The following is a 23744-nucleotide window of genomic DNA, read 5'->3' on the forward strand; positions in this document are numbered from 1 at the left end:
ACAAGTAACCACACATGTGACAGATCCCCAAGCCCGATGACAAGTGCGCGAGAACATGTCTCTATGCTCCCCAAGCATCGTACAAGAGAACGTTTCCCATCTGCATTATTTTAGTGCTTCGACGCCCCTTCAATGTTGTCACATTGAAATGGAATATGAAATTGGCATCCCATATCCAAACAGTCGCACCACATCATATTACATTTGGTAGTGTAACATATAGGCAACATTGCCTCCAACTAATCTTTCTCTTTTTGCAATCTTTCATCATGCAAATATTATCTTCATAAATAGGATTCCCATCTTTGTACATCCTCAATACTCCCTTCAATTCCATGCTTACCATCAAACATCATGCCATAGTCCCCCAAAAAAATTTCTTCATCTATGACACTAGGTAAACACATGACAACTTGGCATTTCGTAACAATGCATAAAAACTTGATATATCTTAGACATGTAATCTTTCGACCAATTATACACTCGTCAATTAATCAAATAATTTGCTAGTAAATAGGGAGATAAGTTCTTGTATTAGAAGTTCCAATTTTGGTTGTTCATGTTTGGTAAATTGAGAGATGAGTTCATGTACTTTGAATCTATCACAATAAAGAATGAATGCTTTAAGTGGGATACCCCTAATACTTACTGCACCTACATTATATAAGGCATGTCAACATCAACATTGTATAAGAAACAAAAATAGTTGTAAAATAGTTGTTTAACTTACGAATGTGTTATGTAACATCAGATCATTTAGATTGGTTGACCCATGTCATAATTCCATTGTGTTTCAAATTACAACACAATTCTAGAACCTATCAAATTGCATATATTTTCACTGCTGCTTAATCTGTTGCTCAAAAGTAACCGTATTCAATTTTGGCTTTCCTGAATCTAATCACTTTACAGGATAGTTTTTCACCTTAAAAGTGAAGAGATGGACTCATGAGTTCCTGTCCACTTCTGTATCATCACAATACGTTATAATTTATGCCCCTCATGTATATATTAGTATATTATTGAAAAGGAAATGTGTTATCATTCATTGGCCCAAAAATATACAAATTGGTTATTTACATATTCTCCAAAACTCATCAATATTGGCAATAAACATCATCTGAAACAATTTTTAATACATATAATTACAGAAAGCATACACGCTATTCACCAAAAAAGCGCTGTAAAAATAGATAATAAAAATCATGCAACCCCATCAATATAGTTGGCAACCTATGGGAACAGTTTTCCCAGTGAGACATAGCAACCATGCATAATGCATGCTGTGATAACTATTGTTCATATAAATTTCCATAAGCAATTGCAGAAGAAAAACACAGCATATTCCAGGAAGAGCTTTTATTTCAGTTCAAGCACTTTTTTTATTGTGTACTACTTTGTCTAAAGTTTGAAGAAAAAGAGGAATCAACACTCTGAATCAAGTTGAACAAATTACGCCAGTGGTGGTAATGGCTCACGTAGAATTCTCTCCATATCTCTCAGTTTTGTCGCAATGGAAAGATCGATATGTTTCTCACCAATATCCACCACCAAGCCTCCCATAATGCGTCTATCAACCTACAATAACAATGTATTAAGCACTGCATTGCCCTTAGTTAAAGGCTGAAAATGTCTTGAAAGCAAGGTTAATCTTTTAACTGAGAAGAAGCACATATACAAACAAACAATAACTTGAAAACAGTTCTCTAAACGTGTTGAGAGTTAGGAGTTGGGTTTTGCAAGGGGTAGCATGTACATACACCTATGTATACAGCTTAAACACAAGGGTCCAGCTTTATAAACTGTCTCAAAATAATGCCATTCTTTGATATTATGACCAACATGTCTTACTGAAGGCTGGTGTTGATTTCGTGCGGATTCAAAAGGACAAACTTCTTAACCCCAAGACAGCAAATTAACATACTACTTGATTTAAATGCATAAGATTTTACAATAAAACAACATAATTGATGGAGAAGCAAGACCCTCAGGTCCAGCAAAATATTGTGATACCCCAAACCAACAAATTAACACACAATTTAATTGAACAAACATAATGCATGCACAATAAAACAATGTGATCTGAGGAAAATCCCAACCTTCTGGTCCAGCAGAATAGTTTGATCCTCTTCAACAAATCTTCGGAGAGACTTTTTCAACTCTTCCATTTCTTTAGGTTTCAATTCCTGGCAATTGCATTCCACTCAATAAATGGTAGTATTCAGCTTATTTGCTAACAAATCTCAGTTGCATATAAATCATTGAGAATAAAATATATCAAATAATGTCAAAGTAATTATATATAACCATGCACGTCTCATGGAAGACCTATTCCCTGAATTATAAGGATCATAAATTATCCGGATTGACACAAAGCCAACCATTGAAATAATCCCTGACTGTCTCCACGAAACCAGAATGATTATGTTAATAAAATATGCAGTTGGATACTCACAACAACAGATGTAACAGTTGCTTTCACTTGTTTCCTGTATGCCAAAACAAGCTCTGATAGTGCACCCATTATTTCTTGAAAACCATGGAGTCTTCCATTTTCAGCTAGCAAAGCTGAAAGTTAACAGAAGAGTTTCAAAATTTTGAATACACGGCCATGAGAATAGACATTATCTTTAAAGCATGCCTGTGATGGTCAGGATTGACATGACTAATTAGTATAAAGACCTGAATCTCATGAACTAGGTTAACTTGCTGCTATTTAAGCAAGAGAGAAATAGTGCTATTATTTCAATTTTAGAAATAGAGATAACATATCATCCTCACTCAATATTGGGCAAGATCCCCCCATAAAACTACAATTTAACAAGAAAAACAGGAGATCTTCGAGAAGAAAAATAATAAACCCAGCATGGGTTTCTCATAGTGAAGCCCTTGCAATTAGGCATTGTGTCTCAAAACATGTCAGTTGATAAAAAAAAGAATGTAACAAAGAATGCACGCCTTAATATATTGATGTTTTACTTGAACTTTCTGGATACATGTAACAGCTCCACCAATTAAAATTCTATTGTAAAATCTTTCCTAGAAGTCTTAGCATTCAATCTAATCTACTAAAATCCTTATAGAAAACAAAGACTATTCCAGTATACTGAAGTAAGGAGAGTACAATCTACATCTATGAAAAAACTGATGGATGGGAAGAAAAACATAGAAGGCACGAGAAACAAATCACACTGCCACACAACATTGATACCAGAATTGCAGAATTGAGACTTATGATTACAATATAAAAAGAAAGAATGTTACCCAAAAAGTTTGTTGTAATATCAGAAAATCCCAACTCTCCCAGCAAGCTTTGTACAGCCTTAACCTTATTTTTGTTGGAGACTGACATGTCCTTCAAAAACTCCAGGAAGGTTGGACTCTTTTCAGATGCTTTCAAAAGTTCAGTCAATTCCTCATATATTGGTTCCAAAGCATTTGCTCGGACAGCTGTGACATACAATGATGCAGCATACTTCCCCGCCACACCATGAACTGTAACTGGAATCTAAATTCAAAATTATCCAGTAAGATGATACGACTATTCGACGCAACAATCATTTTTGTTAGATGCTAAAGATTGAGGTATCCATAGAAATTCTTCACATTAACAATAAGGAGTACCATCCTATTTAAAGGTTCATAGGTGATACCAATAAAATTATAACTATTTGATGCTACATGTCTACATTGAAAACAACCCAAGCATGGTGCTAGCAATTCAAGGTATCTGAAGAAAAACTATTTTACAAAAAGAATGCTCGTGATAGGTGATATCAACGATAAAAAACAGAGCACATATTTTGAGAATAAGCATGCAAGTTGTTGTGAGCTACACAAATCAATCAAATCTACACAGAAATATTATCTGACCTAGAAAACGGTAAGAAACTAACCTTCACTGGTGCTTCCTTTGGCTTTGGTGGTTCCCCAGCACTAGCGCTGAAGTCTCGAATCTGTAGAGGAATATCAAATCGATTGTGTGATGTGTGTGTGTGTGTGTGTGTCACTAGACCAATGTACTCATTATATATCAAGTTCACGACTTTTTATCGTGCATTATATAAGAGATTCAGAAAGAAATAAGTTTAAGAAAGTAGCAACATTACATAGAAACTATATATTCACAACTCACGCATGCAATATTAACGTTTCGTCGTTGAAACAGATACTCAAAGTTGAAGTTTATGACAGATTTCCCTATATTGTGATTATGTACACCATCGATTGTACATTTGAGAGAGAAACAATCATTTCATGAATTCTTCAATGCCAAAAATTGCGAAAGAAAAACAAGAATACATTTTTCAGGTACATGGCCATGCAGATATAGAGAGAGAGTTCAACACGATTTGTTTAATTCACAAGCTCAGCATTTTTCTTTCTTGGCAACAACATAATAGTGCACATGAAGAAGGAAACGGATTTTTCCATCGTCTGTACACCAGTTTCTCTTTATCTTCGAACAAAATAAAACAAACAAATTGTAGAAGCAGAGAAAAAAGGGGGATCTACGAAACAAACAACAGTTGCTTTCGTCTTTCTTCTTCTATTGCAAACCTGGGATACAACTGTAGATCGAAGGAGTCCATCGCTACGCTGAAATGCACGAGAAGTAGAAGCAGAAGAAGAAGATGCCAGGCGAAGCAAACCTCGACGAAGAGCCATCGCTCAGTGAGAGAGGGGAGAAGGAAGACAGGCAAATTTAGGGTAATGAAGTTCGGAGCGATTGAGTTACAGACAGAGGAGGGGCATCATGCATTGTTTTGCTATATGTTATGGTTTCACATTATGTACATAATATATACATTATACATACATGTACTATTGTTAAATAGACAAAAGAAAGTGATGCTTTAGGAGGAGCTATGTATAAATGTGTGTGTGAGAGAGAAAGGGAAGGAGGGTCAATCGAGATGGATGTAGCTTAGTTGGTAAGGTTGCCCAATGGAGACCAAGAGGTCATGTGTTTCAACCCCTCCATTCTATAGTGGCACCTAGTAAATTAAGAGGATGTGTATGAAGTACATAATAGAGAGGTTAGAAATTTGAGACTTGAGCCTAGGGCTAGTAGTGTAACAACTTACCACTAGGGGAAAGGTAATTATGATAAGAGAGAGAGAGAGAGAGAGAGAGAGAGAGTCGCTCAAGAAGAAGGATTGCAAGAGAAAGATATAGCATGCAATGACATCGAATATGGATGAGTTTGCCGACTAATAGATAGATAGATGTATTTTTAATGTCTTGAGGAGACTGATTACGATCTATGAGACAAGACGTAACCCATGGCAAGGACCAAACATGGATTCTCTCAAATTCATGATTTTGATGCTACAGTGTAAACCACTGAGCGAATAGCCAAAGAGAGAGAATCAATTTCAAGCCCATCAATGCATCATGAGTCTTTTCCCACAAAAACAATCCTAATGTGCATCATAGATGAATCTCAAACCATTTCTTTCAAAGCATGCATATATAGCTTAGTATGAAGGGTCAACAAAGTCCATTGTTCAATATGCACATTTTATATCAATTGTTTCTCCAACAACATCATCAAAATCCTAAACATGATTTGTATTTTCTACTATGATATACCATAGCATGATACACATGGATTTGAGCATGCACACTTTTTTTCACTTTTCAAGGTACATCATAAGAGATAGAGATGTCATGTCATTGATGAACTTGTGTGAAATGTAAATGAGAGGGTCTTAGAACTTCTCCGACACCTTTTGACCACCCATTTTGAGTTTGCTTCTTTGTTTCCCAAGTGTTACATGCCACCATAACTTTGGTCTTCACCATTCATCTTGATCTAGCATCTTGGGTTGTTCTTTCTATACAAGATGCATGCATCCTACACGGTCATCTGAGATATTGATATTTAATTGTAAATCTAGCAAAAGTAATATAAAAAACAAATTTATGGAAAGGAAGGGTTTGGATGGATGGCTAGGGATAAAATTCCCTTCTTGATTTGGTTCGGTCACACTTAACATAAGAACTAATTGCATCATCCCTCTAGCTCAAGGGTTCAAATGGCCTTGCCTCCACTGAAGCCATGATATCTCACAACAAGATGGATCAACCAAGATAAGGGTTGCATTAAGAATTAGATAACAAAAGAGTAGGGTTATAGATTGAGAAATACAAAGACAAAGGGAAGGAGTATTTAGTGGACATCAAACTTGATAGGGTAGATGAAGAAATGGAAAGATTGAATCAGGTGCAAGCGAAGAGGTAGAAATTACCGTCGTGAAAGTGATGGTAAATTGTAATCAAGCTTTTGGTACGAAGGGCATTTCAGTAATTTATTTTTGGTGCGGAGAGAGGGCATTTTGGTAAATAAATACGTTTTCCTTTAAGCGTCAATTGTTTCGGGGGATTTATTTGGAAATAAACAAACAAGCAAGCAAATTTACAAGACGGGTAGAAAACCAGAGAGCAGAGAATCCATCTATGGCGGAACTTCTGCGCAAACACAGAGTCTATGCACACCCTAACCCTAACCCTAACCCTGATCCCAGAGCTAACTCTAGCTTTGAACCTGATCCATCGCCACAATATTATCGAAACCGTTCCAAAGGTCGTCCGTGGAAACAGAAGGAGGGCCCCCATGTCGCTGGCCTCAAGAAGGAAGAAGAAAAAGAAAACGAGGAAGAAATGATCAGAAAAGCTGCGGCGATTCTTCTGTCGAGAGCTTGGTCATCACTTTCTCGAGACCTCTGTGAATGTTGCTCTGCATCTCTCAATTCCCGTCTTATCACTATGGCCTCTTCCAATGGTAAGTGCTTTGGATTTGTCAGAGGAAATGACTGTGGTTTGGATTTTTTTGAAATGACTATTGGAAATGTACACTGGTCAATCTTTTTTTGGAATTGTCAGAGAGGGAAAGAAAATTCTGTTACATACGGGAAAAGGTTTTTTGCCTGATATTTTTGAAGAATTTGGTTGGAATGTGGTCGGATTTACTGAATATTTAGGTTGTTGTAACAGATGGTTTAATTGTTTCAACGAATAGTCAAGATTTAGGGATCTTTTCTTTGTTCTTAAAATTTTGGTTGGATTATTGCCATAATAATTTCTGGCGCTGCTCAAAGTGACTGGTTGAATCATTGCCAAAATTACCTGAGATTTAGGGCTATTATATTGATTGTTTTGTTTGACGAGCTTGGTTGAGTTTTTGTTTGATGGAGCTATTATTCAAACAATCTCAATTTAATTTGAGGCGAAAGTTCAAACAGCTTCTTCTTCTAAATATGTGAGCGTTCTTGTTTCATTGCTATTTAGGTTCTGTCAAATATGACTTGAGGATGTTAGAAGCAAATTCTTTCATCGGCATATTTTGAAATTGAGATTACTTTGTTAGCGTCAACATGGTTGTTTGGGTGTCTTTGAACATGTGTTCTTTTCATTGTAAGAGAGCATGAGCTTATTATTATGTGTTATTTACAGGTAAAGTCACACTTCCGGTGGAATCCAATAGGAACCACAACACAAGCACTCCTGTGGTAGTAGAAGAAACAGAGGATAATCTTACATCATTTGCCTCTCCTGGCACTTGTGATGATCTACAAAACACCTCTTTTCAGCTGGAGATAGGCATGAAACCTGATGTAGACTCAGAGGAACAGCAGGATAGAAAGGTAATGGTATCTCAGCACGAGGATGATGGCAAGACTGATCTCATCATAAAGATGGCCTTGAATGCCATTGGGAATAGTCCCCATCCTAGGACATGGAGCATGGCTAAAAATTCCAAAATTATTGAAAAGCCTGAAGTTGTAACAGCTAGATCACTTGACAGTGCGGATATTGCTCGGATGCAGAAAGTCGCACGCAAGAAAGATTACTGTGTCATGGAAAGAATTCATGGAAGAAACATCAATATTTTGGAGGGTCTCGAACTACATAGGGGCGTATTGGATGAACTAGAGCAACGGGAATTGGTCAAGTTTATCTATCGACTCCAAGAACTGGGAAGGAACGAGAAACTTCGTCGTAAGTTCTTATTAATTTTGCCATTTTTTGTATCATTGAACCCAATTGGATCCTACTAAGAAGAGTTGAACATTCTGGACTGGTTATTGGGAGTTCTCATTGGACACCTCCAATACCATTATGTAATCTGACCCATATATTTCTTCCTTTTGATATAGGACGCACATATTCAGAGCCGAGAAAGTGGATGCGTGGAAAGGGTCGGGTAACCATTCAGTTTGGATGCTGCTACAACTATGCAGTGGTGTGTATGACATTATATGAAATCATTCATTTTGACTTGGAGGAAGTATATTTTGGAACCCCTATTTTATTAATTTGTGAACAAACCACATTTTTGATGATATGCAATTGTTTACTTCAACTTGGACAAAGCATCTCGTACAATACTCTACTAGTCTTTGGGTCAAACCACTCTTTGAAGTCATCTTATTTGCAGGATAAAGATGGTAATCCACCAGGCATCATCAGAGACGAGGAAGTGGATGAGATACCAGAACAGTTACGGATGGTAATAAAGCGGTTAGTGAGGTGGCATGTTCTTCCCTCCAGCTGTATACCTGACAGTTGCATCGTAAACATCTATGACGAGGGTGATTGCATACCACCGCATATCGACCACCATGATTTTCTTCGTCCTTTCTGCACGCTTTCACTAGTAAGCGAGTGTAATATTGTTTTCGGAAGCAATCTAAAAATTGTTGGTCCTGGTGACTTCCAAGGATCAATCTCTATTCCGTTACCTACTGGGTAAGGACATTGAGCTCGTTTGTTGTTAGGTTTGATTGGCACCTTATATTTTGGTGATTATATCTCATGCAACCATCCTCTCAATTATTTTTTATTGCAGATCTGTCTTTATACTAAATGGAAATGGAGCTGATGTAGCTAAGCACGCAATTCCAGCTGTTCCTACAAAGAGGTAATTATTTTTTCACACATTTTCACTTGTTTTTCCCTGCTCTAACTGTGCTATGTATGTGAAAGAATGTTGTGTTTGATCTACTATGATGATGATGTCAAGATATTATCCTTGCAAAGCAGGATTTCGATCACATTCAGAAAGATGGATCCGGCTAAAGTACCCCACAGTTTCAGGCCTGATCCAGAATTACTTTCAGTAATAGAGCCGAAAATGGATAAAAGAAGCCCCCATAATTATTCGGCTCCATATATTGAGAATGAATCAGAGAGAACGACCCGGATTTCCAATGTAGCTGGTTTTTCATCGGATGCTGATTTTCCTGCTCTGGGAACTGCTCTACGTGGTGGGCGGTCTCATTACTCAAGGTCATAAATGCATATATCTGCCCAAACCCTAATCTTACTTAATTCTCAAAACCACAGTTCAAATGCTGTTGTTTAGGGTTCCCAAAGCTATCGTTTGACCTTAGTTTCGGTTTTCATCAATAAGCCTCACATTAGATTTCGGTCAGTATATGCAAAAAATGCCTTGGGAAAAACAGGAAATGAAAGTGTGTAAAATGAATCTGAGTTGGAGTAAGGAGATAATGATAGCTTTTCTCAGTAGTGGATTGAGATACTTGGATGTTAATACGCAGCTATTTGAAACAGCAAGGAGGTTGAGTTTACTAATACTTGGACATATTCTTTAAGTCTAACCAAACAATCATATAAAAGTAAAATGCATACAATGGTGAAAAGCATAAAAAACCTCAGTGATGTGAATGAAGAAAGAATTGGCTGCTGTTCTTTTTGTTGAAGAACCCCTGTATTGCTTGCCTTATGAATTGGGGGTGCACAAAAAATTTGGAGGCATTGGTTTTCCATTTGTGTTAAGTATAGTATAGGGGAAATACTGTGGGCTTATGTATAATGCTTTTTTGGGTGAATAGAAAACCTGTTATGCTTAAGTGATGTGGCCTGCTTATAAGATATGATTTGTTATTTAAGTCTGGCCTATCGAGAGTCAATATCGGTGGGTTGAATAAGTTGGCCTTAAGGCATTGGTGGACATCCATTTATTTGATCGGGACTATCTACTGAACTTTGAAATCTTTTATGGATGATGGGCTACTTGTTCATTGGGTGAATAGCTCTTTTATGTGGGAATTGGAAATAAGGGTTTTTTATTTTGTATACATTCAATGCCATAATCCATGTGTTTTTTTAAGGGAGAAAATAATTTTCTCTTTGGTTTTTTTTCATTGACATGACGCATATGCTATGCTATCAAGACAGACGAGGACTTCTTTTCAAACCACTCTTTGCACAACAATCAAACTAGGAAGGCTGAAGGCTAACAAGTGAAATGTCATATAAAATTCTAGGAGGAAAAAGTATGACCATGTCAAAGTCAAGATATGAATGTTTTCTGTACATGGTTGGAAATTATACAACTGGATGATTGTGTTTTGAGCAGTCCACATCGTTTATATTTTCTTGTGGCTAATATATGAGTGGATCTCTGTGTTTCTGAATAGATGGAATACCACCCTAATGTGAAGCCATCCTTTTGCTTATCAGCCCGCCAATTCATCCTCAAATCTCACTACCTTCGTTGCAAAATAGATGCCCCTACGAGCTTGAATGGACCTTGTTGTCTGGTGTTTTTTTTGCACATAATGAAAGAGCACAGAAGAAGCTTATGGTTCTAAACGAACTTGTGATTCTTATTCAAAATTTGCAGCATTTGAGCAAATAAATGAAATAGTGTTAGGCAAGAGTAGGAACAACAAATCTATCTATCAAAAACATCATACTTTTTGTGCAAAAGAAGCTATGCTTTATGGTTTTGGTCATTCATTATTCAGAATTTACAGGATTAGAACGAATAAATGAAATAATGTTAGGCAAGACTAGGAACAACAAATCAGTCAAAGCCTCATCATACTTTCGTGCTGGCTTGAACTGAACAGAGGGATGTTTTTGGGGTTTTTTTTTTTACGAGACTAGAGAAAGGGAGGGAGCTTGGGCAGCTCTAGAAAGCATGCTTTCCACGCTAATTTGGAACGCGTCCCGGAGGTCTGGGGCGGTGGGGTCCGCGTAGATGATATCTGGGAGGAGGTGATGGACAATGAAGGAACGCATTTCAATGACCCGTGTCCTGGGGATGCTGGCCAAAATGTCGTGAGTCCGGCCGATGTCGTCCACCCCAATAAAGACGGAGTAAGCCTTGGGATGGACACCTTCAGGGGTGGGTTGGGGGGGTGGGGGAAGATGCCAAGTATACTGTGAGTAGGCGGAGTCGGTGTGAAAGAAAACAGGGATGCAGCCGGACAGCATCCCGTCGAAGGTGGAACGCCGGGTGGACGTGTCGCCGGGCGGCTGGAGGCAGAAGTCCGCATGGAGCAGCTGTTCCGCGATCACTATGGGGTTGTGAGCGCACTTGATTTTGGAGCAATCGATGAGTGTGCAGGAGGAGGAGGAGGAGGAGGAGCTGCTGCTGCTGCTGCTGTTACCTGCCGCAGACAGGCACTGCTGGAGAGCCGCCTGGCGGATACTGGCGAGGTCCCCCGGCTTCGCACTGGAGCGGCGGGCACCAACAAACGCGGAGAGGAAGGTTCGGTGGGCGTCCAGGACGCGCCTTTGCCACGCCTCAAGGCTAGAAGCAGAGCGCGGATGGAAGGCCGTGGGGTAGGGGACCGCCTGTTCCGCCCATCTCCAGGGCCGCCTCTCCAAGAAGAGCGCTGTCACGTTCTCCATCTGCGGCAGGCTGGCCAGGCTGGTTCCCCACCCTCTGCCATCGCCATCTAAGGGCGCCGTGAAATCCCACGATGTCCTGCCCATCACCATGAAGTGGTCGTGGCCGCCCTTGCGCCGCCAGTAGAAATCCGGCGCCACGTCTCCCATGCGATCATGAATAGAGCTAGAGCTGGAGCTGCTGCTTTTGCTTTTGCTTTTGCTTTTGCTTTTGTGGCCATGCTGCCGGAGCCAACGCAGGAGAGAGAGGCCTTGGTCGGCGCTTTGAGAGATGTTATTGCCGTACAGGTAGCGGAGGGCATCGAGGCCGCTGTAGTAGGGCAGGAAGAAGGCGTCGGCGGCACTAGGGTGGGCCACGAGGCACGGGTAAGCCTTCATCTTGTGGTGGAAGATGAGTTCCAACATGTAGGGGTCGGTTTCATACCAGTCCGCCCATCCGGGGTCTGTTATCTGTTGGCCGAACCCCTGGTGCTGGGTGTGCCGGCAAAAATCCAGCCACCCAACCATTTTCCGATTGCACTCGCCAAGGATAGCCGTGTTGAACTTGGGCGGGAGGTTGTACATGAACACCCGCTTACCATCGCAACCCCCCGGCCAAGAATCCAATGGTGCTGCCTGCACGGCCGCCGCATCATCATCATCATCATCATCATCATCATCATCGTGAGCAGCAGCAGGAGGCTTCGATCGCTTCATACCAATACTCTTCTTCCGGGAAATTGTAGTCCGGGGATTCTTACTCTCTGAATATCCATCCTCACCACGAGTACTAATCTCGTGTTTGGGATGATTGATTATGCTATTGTTTTCTGCAGTAGCAGCAGCAGTGCTATGCAATCTCATTCCTCCACTGTGCAGACCATTAGTTGTGAGGAGTTCTTGATTCAGGAAGTGATTATCATTGTTTCCTTTACTCGTGGCTGAATCCTCTCGGTGATGATGATTGAAGTAGGTCGATGTGATTGTCTCGCTATGATGAATGACGGCTGCAATTAGCGTGGTGCCGCAGAGCAGAAGAATTAACCGCCTCCAATAAGTATGTAACGGCTGAGCTCTGAACAGTAGGTTGTGATGGATCGATTGCTTGATGTGATTAGCATTGATTAGGCTACCAGGGCGCTGCATCAGCCTCATAACGATTTGGAACCAATGAATCGATTTCCGTTGTCTGGCTTCCAAAAATTAGGCTGTGAATGTCATGAATGTAGACGTGCCTAGTAAAATGAATGCTAATCGACGACAACTGAATAAGAGATGAGCAGGGGAGTAATTAAAGGGAGTAATCTGTTTCAATGATGCGATTGCTTCCAGAGACAGGGGAGTAATTAGAGGGAGTAATCTGTCTCGATGATGCGATTGCTTCCAGACACAGAGACAGAGAGAATGAAATGGTAGAAGCTTAACCGAAGAAAGATCAAAGCAAAAGTTGGTTATATGTGTGTGTGGGGGGGGGGGGGGATTTTTTTTCCTGTGCTGGATGGTATTATGTATATATATATATATATATATTATTTTTGTTATGAACGATGATGATAAAGAAAGAGGCCAAGTAGGAATTGAACTATTGACCAGGCCAACATAACATATGTAGTTACAAAAGATTTAAATTACAAATATGGCCCCCCAGGGAAGCGGCCCGATCAATGAAAACCAACCAACAAATTCAAAAAAGACTGTTTGTTTTACTTTTGGGGCGAGGGAAGGAAGGGTCCACACTCTTCTTGTGTATGTTAGTGTGACGACGATGAGAGAAGTTCAACAATCCTTCTCTCCTCCCATGGATTTTTGTTTGGAGATCCCCCTCCAAACATAATATTGAAAACCCCCTCTCGAGCGACTTTTACAATTGTGCTCATCTCCGTATGATACAAGTCCTTGGCACTTTATGATCATTCTTCTTCTTCTTCTTCTAGTGCCCCATTGTCTTTGCTTGCTCTTCACACATGTCAATGTTTGGACCGGTCTTTACGTACACCTCCTCCTTTCCACACACTTGCACAAATTCTTTGTTTTGTTATCAACATAAGTCACCCCCTCCCCAACTCTAATGCATTACATATGCGAATAAGAAATAAACAAAAGCGCTCTTGAAATTTTGATTCTGTGGTTTGTCCCATTATGAGATTCATCAAAATAAACGCTTAGCTAAAACATATAAGACGTTCTCCACTTTGCACGGGGAGAAGGGCGAACCTTATATTGGTCAAACCACACATAAAAACTCATGAGAATCAAGGGTGTTGGACGTTTGCAATTCTAAATTTACTAAATAAACACAAGCTTGTTAGGACGTCAAGAATTAAGGATTTAGTAAGACTCCACAGAGCCACATTGATAGTAGCTTTATGTCAATAATTTAACATTATTGTGTACACGTGTTCATCCCTTAATGGAAGTGGCTCACAATCGATTAAAATATTTAAAGATGACTGAGACGAAGGCTCTAGTATTTGCATAAATATCATAAAAATCCATTAATACTTGGTGGGACATGGTTTCATGCTCAAGGTGGGACGAAGCACACTTCTTGCGAGACTTTGTGATTATAAGTACTTGTATGGAAACGACAACTTTCTACCCATTGATGATTATACATGCAAGCAAAGTTTGATGCCTCATATGGTGCTCAATCATTTATAAAGTTGTATTTGCTTCTTCTTCTCTCAAATGCTTCATATAGTGCACAATGATTTACAAAGTTGTATTCACATCTCCCTCTCTCAAATGTTTTATGATTTGTGCTCCATAACACAACGTGCCCATCATTGTCTATGGTGCCAAATACAAGCCCCTGGATAGTTTACCGAACTTTTTTGTGATGTATGTATTTGAGAAAACCAAGGGAGCATTGAGTAGAGGGTATTGACTTTTATGCCACATGTGGCATGTGCAACCAAAAAATCACAAAAAGGCAAGCTTGGAAAGAGAGAATAGAATAGCTTAGCCTTGGCCATGGGGGCTTCTTTACTTTCTCTTACTTAAACTAAGCGTCTCTCTCTCTCTCTCTCTCTCTCTCCATCCATCTAGAACAAATATAATTTTATATCTTCCTAGTAGATGCTTCCCTTATGTGGGAAGATAAATTAGGATACCTTTGTTGTCAAGCTTGCTTTATATTCACATACATTGATTGAATTTTTGGGTAACTACTTTTGAAATTGTGGCATAAGTTAGGAGTCATTCACGAATGCATAACTAGTTTTAGCCAAATGTTACTAATTGGTTCCATTCTCTTAAGTAATTACATGGATAGACTATTTGAAGCCCATTAGCAATAGGTGACGACTTGTTTAGTTTGAGTCCAGATTGAACCATGAAACCAAGGTGTAATGACATAAATGATGTTGGCTTAGTGAGGTTAATAGTTCGGTTAAAAAAAGTATTGACTTAATGGTTTATGATTATCAAGTTTGAAATCGTGGCTTAAATGGTTGATAGAGTCATTTTCCAATCATGAATTAATATATTTCCTTGATGTCGGGTATTTACTTATTTATCTTAATCCATGAATTTTGAAATTTTGCATTACAACGCTTATATAAAAAAGTTATGGTAGGAAATACATTAAACAAAATTTCCATAAATACAATTGACCCGAAATTGCCAAAATAATCGTCGTAAATTTTGGCAATAGGCGATGATTTAGTTAAACTCAAATCAATTTATCATTCATATGCTTGAGTTTTGAGGATCTTGCAAACAATTAAACTAAAATGGTGTTGACTTCAATGGGATTCAAGTTTTGGTCTAAGTTTTAATGTTTTTAGACGGTTCGGTTTGAAACTCCCAAAATAATTTAAGCCTAATTGAAGTGTTGCCTATAGTCACATATAAGACACTCTTTCCTTTTAGCCACATATAAGGCACTCTTTCCTTTTAACATTCCGCCACTTAATTAACAATATACAAAAGCTCCCAAAGCTTCATCTTCACATGTTTAAAAAGGACCCGTTGGGCCATCATGGATAAATGATTGTTCAATAGATCCTTAGATAAAAGAGGGAAATTGATTCGTTCTTGAAAATAAACAATGATTGTTCAATAGTTAATGAATGTATAAGATGGTTAGTTGTTATTTTGCGCAAAACAAAAGGTGGAAATCAAAAGTGTGTTCAAAAATATTAAAGATTGTTGTTTTAGAGGGAAAAATATAGCAATGATATGGGGGGACTTGGGGTTGGTTCTCCTTAAGAGTTATGAGGGTCATTATAACATGGGGTTGATTTTGTAAAGGTATGTTGCCCTTTCCTAAAACATGGGCTTTTGTAAAGGTATGTTGCTCTTTCTTGATTTATAGTGCACAATGACCCCAAAATACTATGAAAGATTACATGGATGTTGGTTTTAGTGCCCGTTAACTCAAAGTTAGTAAAATGTAAGAGAGATTTTCAAGATTAGTAAAATTAATGTGATCAAATTGTCAAACAAACTTATTTATCCAATTCATTTGGTCTTGAAAGTAAAAGATGAGGAATTTATATGATGGTTGGTCATTATTTTTAAGAGAAATGAGGGAGGGTTTGTTGTTTTAAAAGGAAAATATAACATGATGTTAGGGTTTAGGGTCTTATTAGCATTTGGGGTAGAAGTCTTAGGATCGTGGTAGCATGCGGTGTGAATGGGAGAGTTGTTTGGGGGTCCTTCCAAGGGCTGTAGTTAATAGGGGAAGGCTGGGCGGAACAATTAAACCCCCATGGTCATGGATTTATAGTGCAAGGTGGCAATGTGTTTCAATGTGTTGGAGTTTGACTTGGCACAAACTCTGAAGTTTTTGAGGAGATATGGATGATGGTGGCTTACTTAACGGTTTGGCATATATTGGACCAGGCATTGTAAGTTTGTTTCTCAATAGCACAAGCTCTCAAGCCGGTGAGGTGTTGTTAAACATATGGTTCAACCTGGTATCTTGACTGCGGGGACGGTACGATTCGATTTAGGGGGATTGGATGAAGCAGAAAGAGCTCGGTCAAAGTTTTTGCTGAAATGGGGCAGTTCTCCTATGGTGGTCAGATCATCATCAAGGCCTAAATGGAACTACTATGCACCAAGATGGTTGTTTCCACCAATGGCATCCATTAGTGATCAGGAGTTGTAAATATTTATAGTTGTGTAAGGTAGTTACCATGTTAAAAAAGTTGATGGGATACTTTTGTTGTAAATGATGGGGTGGGGACTATGATCACTTTGGTGAGAAGACCAGAGTGAGTTTTGCTAAGATTTGTCGGTCTTTGATGTACTTTGTTCGCTAACTAATGCGAAGTAGTGTTTTTTTTTGGAAAAAAAAAAACATGATGTTAGGGAGCATTAGAACTATTAGGACTTCCAAAATATAAAGATAATTGTTTTTGAGGGAAAATAATAATAAAGATAATTGTTTTAGATGATGAATGTATAGGATGGTTGGTCATTATTTTCTAGAGAAACAAGAGAGGTGGAAAGAAAAAGTTAGAATGAATGTATTTTAAAATTTGTTGTTTTAGAGGGAAAATATAACATGATTTTGGGGAGCTTGAGAACTACTAAAGTCTAGGACTTGGACTTGTGCTCCTTAGTGTTGTGAGGGTCGGGGGGGGGGGGGGGGGGGGGGTTGTAAATGATTGACACTCTTCCTTGTGTTATATGGTGTCCCTATTAACGTTTAGAGTTACCTAGCAAGATGAAAGACAATGGGTTTAGTGTCCCTTACCATGAAATCAATAATGCGCAAGGAGATAATTTAGATTAGTAAAATGAATATGAGAAAATAGTCAAATTAATAATATAGCTACCCTATCATAGAGTTATGATCGTGACAATGGCTTATGTCCTCAAAATATCTGAATTTCTTCCAAAATAAGTATAACATTGTAACATATCTTTAACGTAGAGGCTTAGTGTCGCCCAATGCCTATACTGTGGCAATGAAGAGGGGATTTGTGTCAAAGTCCGATGTTCCTTCTCTTGTGGAAGTGTCCCTTTGTAACTTTTAGAGTCACTAAATTGCCTTTTAACATCAAGTTGGTAACACATGAGAGAGTGTCTAGATTAGACAAATTGTTGACAGCCCAACACAAATGACACGTGAAAAAAACACATTAGTAAAACAATATGTGTGTATCATATTAGAGGGTCACGATGATTGGATACAATGACTCTTGACCTCAAAAACAATATCGATATCTTTTGAAGTAAAATAATAAGTAGTAATTGTAAATTTAATAATACATATATCAAAGGTCAATCAGTTAAAAAAATGCAATGTTTTTTTTGTTTTTTGTTTTTTTATAATCAACATTAAAATATCATACACTAAATATAAGTAGGGAATGCCCAAGAGACTCTACTATCAAAACTTTTGCTCATTGGATTATGATTATCTTCATTTATGGCCTCCTCATGTCTCAAAAACTAAGCTCTAGTCTTATGAAGATATAAGGCTTTTTGCATGTTTTCTTCTCTTTACAACAATATTCATCTATGGGGACACCTTTGTTTTTTTTCGTTGATAGAATTGTATTAATTATGAAACGCGAAAAAAAACGATAAATAACACAAAGATCAACGCCCTTGGGATCTCAATCAAGATCCCTAGACTATGCGAGGCCATGTGATGAAAAGACCAATCCTAAAGATGAATATGATGCCTTACCAACTCACATATTTGGAACTCCTCAGGAGATAACACCATCGAGGTCTCTAACAACAAAAATTGCCAAAGTAACCTAAATTTCAAGTGCCTAGTGCACCTTTGCATTAAAATCATACCCCAAACACAAACGCGTATGCATAAGCCAAACATTTCATAAGCCCCAAAACTCAAGTAGCATTTTAAAGTGCAACCTGAGTCAACCTATGGTAGACCCATTGAGACAGGGATTTTGAGCCCTAGTTATTAAAGAAGCGTACATTATAGAACTATAAGTCCAAATAGATCTTGACACCAGACAAGTGATAAAGTGATGCCCACTATAAGTGACACTACGCAAAAGAAACATATACTAGTAGCAATATTCTACTTCCGTAAAGAGACTTCTAGTGGTAGATATGCAATCATGACCCTCCAAATAAACACCTTAGCTCTAAATGAAAGACGGGAATGCCTACCCATATTTGCTACATGTTGCCACTAAATTGCAGGTTTCTCTAATTCCTCATTCATTTGTAACTCTCGATGCCATCCACCTAGGTCCGAAAATTAGCATATGATAAAAATAATTTGTTTTTTACTTTGATGGACACGTGAGTCTTAGATGAAATTCGTAATCGAGCATTGTAAAATGGGCAAACCTTGTTTGTTAGATCAAAGAAGTTGATAACTTCTAAGAATACTATATCTCATCTTAGCTATTCAAAAAGCCACTATTCTCCTAGGGTTAGCCAAAATTCCATCCTATTTTACGACTATTTGTGGTTAGTTAACATCTTCAAAATAACAATGTTTTGATGTTCTTAGATAGGAAATACGTTTTCTTTGTCAACTGTGCATGAGTTAATGCATCCCCCACTTATGCATGTCCTACATAAAGATGCGCAAGTTGACATAAGTCAATTGTATGATTGAGAGTGCAAGTGTATATTTAAGGTCATGTCACATGGTGAACAAAGACTTAATAACGTCTCAAATAAACATCTTTTAATGTTGACATATAATATTATTGATAAGGTGAGACCCATTTACATAATTGGGCTTTTATGGTATGTAAACATTGAGTTTTGTAGTTAAATTGTAGCTTGCTTATCTTCTTTTTACATGAATAATCACATTGGAGAATAAAATTGATAGAAATTAACTATTTGTACTCTTATAGTAGACGTCACTCTAGTCAATAGATTTCCATATTGTCTGTAACTTTTCAAACATGACTTGATCTCTAGCCATTTGTTTGAAGTCAAGTTGATCTTTTTTTACCTTGGCTCCTTATATCAATATACACGTATTAGCCATAAAGTATACTTAGGTAAATAAGCATGTCCAAATATTCCCAACCAAAATTGGAAATCACATGGTGGGAATTGTGAAACAAGGGATCCTATACGAACACAACATTCATGGATCATGTTTGTATGGAAAGAGAGACACTTATTCTCTTTTTATCTCTAGAGAGCTCTTGTTGCCTTTATGAAATTTTATTTACTTACGCCCCTGAATTCCATCCATCATTATTACCTTTACTCCGAATTTCTATCCACAATGACAATCCAATGAATATGTTTTCACCAACTGAAAGAGCCTATTTAATGAACATGTTCATCATGTTATTTAAAATACTTGCTAGGTGGTTCCTTAAGGAAGAGATGCATCTCAAAGGCGACCTTTCAATAAGCACAAACCTTCTATTTGCTACATTAGCACATGTTATTTTTCGTTTGTTTCTCACATTTTTACTATTCAGGCATAATCCGCACATCATGTTCTAGTAAAGAGATTCACCCATCATAGTAGACCTAAAAGGACCTAGAACATTTTTTTGCAATCACCTCATGGTAGATCTATGATTTTCAATTCTAGTGCTTGAAACATTTTGTAGATCTCCTCGGACTATTAATATGTCCTAAAATGGTTTGGTTCCTTCATTGGTTGTCCATTACAAGCATGTGTCATATTACTTATTATTTGGGAAACACAAAATACAATAGACAATTAGTTAACATAGAGGCACTATAGAGAAGATGGAGACTTATATTCATAATGGGTAGACCGTAGACCTATGATGTGCATTGCAGTAAAGGGAATGATCTAATGGCTCATGTACTCCTAAGTAGGAGATACAAATACGATGAAGTGGCTTATATTAAGAATTAAGTGGAAAACTCTTTTTAAGGTTTTGTTATAGCTAAATCGATCTATGCATTAACTACACTTTGTCCATTGATCACACTTGAGAGGCCACGGCCAATTGTCATTTGTTTGCACCAACATTCTTCCTCAAGCACTTTATTTGTACCAACCACACCATCTAGTTTTTTTGGATTTTTATTTTAGCTTTTATATGGTGAATCTACATTTGGCTAACCATATTTCTACATTTGTCATATGCATATTTCTTCATAGTAGCCTCTTTATCCTATCATGTTAAAGAAAATTTTCATATTAGCCTCTTTATCCTATCATGTTCTAGGCTTTGAAAAGAGTTTTGAATAATTTTCTATTTACAGAAAATACTCTAACTTCATCTTCTCATTCAAAACAAGTTCTCATATTATGTGAAATTGGAAACTAATATGATTGGTATATGGAACATAGATGACAAAGGCAACGTTAATGTAATCCACCAAATATCGATATCGACTAACATTGTGCACAATTACATCCATCACTGTGATGCACCAAAATGTGAACAACCACAAAATTTAGTGTTGTGCAACATAATAGATTAAATAGGGCATGTGTTATGTTTATGTGTCTGTGAGTATGGATGAGTGAGAGAGAGAAAACACACCAAAAGTAAGAACTTAATTAACAATGGAGAACTATTACAATAATAAAAATACTACTAATTATTGAATGTTATTTGATTTATAACAGTTATGTAATCAACCTTTGTGCAACAGGGGAGGTTAGCTCTACATTCTCACTATCTTGGTGTACTCCTGCTTATAGATATATATAGGGAATTCATCTAAAAAGTTTTGTCCGTGGCCTTCAAACTAAAGAAATCAAATCTTCTGTTCATATTTTTCTCCACATTGATGTAAACCGTCACAACCACTAATTCCACCGTAAATGAGCTTGAGTTCTTTTTATTGACCATAGTACAAGCCACTTCTATGAGTTGATAGTTATTTCACTTTGCTACTCCATTTTGTTGTAGGTATATTTGCGATTTTTTGCATACTCCCCCTCATTAGATGTATGTAGGGACTCAAACTAAAGAAATCAAATCTTTGAGGCAGTATTTTGGACAATATTATTGTTGTGAAGTATTTACCTGAGGAATAAAAAATTTAATTATAAAAAGTACATATTTTTGACTAGCAATATTTATATTTCAAATGTGCGATACAAGCAATGGATATTGAATGTGTATGATTCATCCACATTAAACCCTTATAAAGCTATTGAAAAATCAATAGACAAAAATTGAAAGATTTGACATGGTACTTTGCATGTACACCATGTGGCAACATGTGAAGAACATGCAAAGTGTGTTTTGAGAGGTATATATACACTCTCAAGCGGAGTATTTAGGGGAAGAAAAAAGGGTAATTGATAAATTGGGGTCAACAATCTATAGACTACTATTGATCTTCTTTAGAGTCTACTATTGAAAGTTGTGAGGGTTGAATATTTAGGATGTATCTCATTCTCGCATTCTAGTGATTTGTTTTGATATCACTATCTTTCTCTCTCACTCCCAATTCCTCTCAATCTACCTATTACATTTTCTTTTCATGACCCAAGTCTCTCTTTGTTCATACCCCAACAGTTCTAACACAATGATCACAATCTTTAGGACATCTTCGATCTATTTGTGCAACATTTTAATGTCAAATGTGCCCTTTTATCCTTGGATAAAACATTGTGGATATCAACATATTCCCATCTCTTCTTTCGCGAGAGAATATTTAACCCTCTTTGATCAAGGGGCAATGACTATTGAATCAAACATGTATGTGCTTCTCCACTATTTGTCCAACCGATACCAAACTAAAGTTCAAAACTCTCTTCATACATTTCAAAGTCCTGCATCATTCTCGAAAGAAACATGTTTGATGTGGTGCATTGCGTGTGCAATTTCATAACATGCCTCCACGTAGTTATGGTCACTTGGAATGTCCACAAGTTGAGAAACCATTCTCTATAATTGTTCATAGGGTTAGTTATGTCTCAATTGAAGAATTCTACATGGTTTTTTATTAGGTTTAGAAATGCCTAAGCTGAAGAATTATACATTGTCGATTAGTGCTTACTAACATTGACTAAACCCTAAACCCTAAAGTCCATCTATGAAGGGAGAATTAACTTGCTCCAGGGATAGCAAATCTACAATCTTGCCCCACGGTTCACAGTTACAAGAAGGTTTGGCACCTCAATGTTGGCTCTTTGCCCTATACAATTAGATTGGAATGAGAAAAAATCTGTCCATTTGATTTATCCTGAATGGTTTAGGGGTAGATCCAATAAAAGACAGTTTTTTAGAGATGCTAACCATAGTCATTCCTTGCTCCAATGAAAATCTTTAGGGTGGAGGCTTGATGAATCCCACATCCTACCTAGAGGTTTAGTTGGGTAATTACATGGGTTATTGGTTTCCTAGGTCAAGATACAATCTTGTTTGATGGGGTTCTCATCCCTTTTCTCTGAGCAAGTGAAGTAGATATAATGTGAGAATGACATGATTGAAGAAACACATACATTCTGTGTTCAAAGAAAGGTGCCCAACTTGCAGTATAGTAGGAATGATTCCAGCACCTCGAATATATTTTTACAATTACTCAAGCCATCTCGAAATCATTCCACCACATGCGTTAAAATATGCAATGATCATGGAGTTTTTTTTTCTGTTACAATCTCGATAACATAAACTCTCTCTCTCTCTCTCTCTCTCTCTCTCAATCGCCAAACATGTGGAATGTATGTTATGAGTCTTAATGAGGATAAATGAAACCAAAGTGATACCCCACATGTAATTCAGTAATGTGGTGGTGCAACCGAAGTGATACCTCACTTCGTGCAAATAATGAGATAAAGAAAACTCAAGTACATAATAAAAGTCACGAATATGCCCGATAATAGATCACCTTGACATGCTTGGAACATTGGCTGAATGGCAAAAAAATGCAGATGCAAGCAAAATCCTATCATTTCGCAAGGAACATTGAATGCTCCCACAGAGTTCTTATTTACGTACTATTATATAGAGTTTAATATAGGGAAAAGTACCAGGATACCTCTGGAAGTTCTTCTATTTACCAGAATGCCCCTGGAAGTTCCAAATTTACCAAACTACCCCTATGTCCAAAAAATTACACTTTATAAAGTAATTATACACTCAAATCTACAAGCCCTATTTATCAAAGATGGACGAAATGGACCCGAACTAGCCCTATTTACCAAAGATTTGAGTGTATACTTACTTTATAAAGTGTATTTTTTT

At 37.7% G+C, this 23744-nt stretch overlaps 3 protein-coding genes across 4 annotated transcripts; 1 reads left to right on the forward strand and 2 right to left on the reverse strand.

The window, feature by feature from the left end:
* Positions 1-1121: 1121 nt before the first annotated feature.
* Positions 1122-4759, reverse strand: ATP5 (delta subunit of Mt ATP synthase). The gene is made up of 6 exons (XM_087337622.1): positions 4561-4759; positions 3897-3956; positions 3265-3508; positions 2456-2568; positions 2100-2186; positions 1122-1578 (listed from the first exon to the last, which is right to left on the reverse strand). The coding sequence occupies exons 1-6, from the start codon at positions 4666-4668 to the stop codon at positions 1453-1455; spliced, it is 738 nt and encodes a 245-aa protein (XP_087193748.1). The 5' UTR covers positions 4669-4759; the 3' UTR covers positions 1122-1452.
* Positions 4760-6406: 1647 nt separating this feature from the next.
* Positions 6407-9829, forward strand: LOC147849337 (uncharacterized). 2 transcript variants are annotated; one of them, XM_087337616.1, is made up of 6 exons: positions 6407-6787; positions 7459-8004; positions 8163-8248; positions 8429-8754; positions 8855-8926; positions 9049-9829. In XM_087337616.1, exons 1-6 carry the CDS (start codon positions 6463-6465, stop codon positions 9299-9301), a joined length of 1608 nt encoding a protein of 535 aa, XP_087193742.1. In that variant the 5' UTR covers positions 6407-6462; the 3' UTR covers positions 9302-9829. The 2 variants fall into 2 exon arrangements, with proteins under 2 accessions (XP_087193742.1, XP_087193743.1); XM_087337617.1 differs by having other exon boundaries at positions 8444-8754.
* A 441-nt stretch (positions 9830-10270) lies between these two features.
* Positions 10271-13102, reverse strand: LOC147849338 (Exostosin family protein). The gene has a single exon (XM_087337615.1). The coding sequence runs from the start codon at positions 12799-12801 to the stop codon at positions 10909-10911; it is 1893 nt and encodes a 630-aa protein (XP_087193741.1). The 5' UTR covers positions 12802-13102; the 3' UTR covers positions 10271-10908.
* Positions 13103-23744: the final 10642 nt, after the last annotated feature.

The sequence above is a fragment of the Azolla caroliniana genome, unplaced genomic scaffold, assembly GCF_043228905.1.
Source record: "Azolla caroliniana isolate FFs.n. ecotype wild unplaced genomic scaffold, voAzoCaro1.0.p SCAF_77, whole genome shotgun sequence".
Taxonomy (NCBI): Eukaryota; Viridiplantae; Streptophyta; class Polypodiopsida; order Salviniales; family Salviniaceae; genus Azolla; species Azolla caroliniana.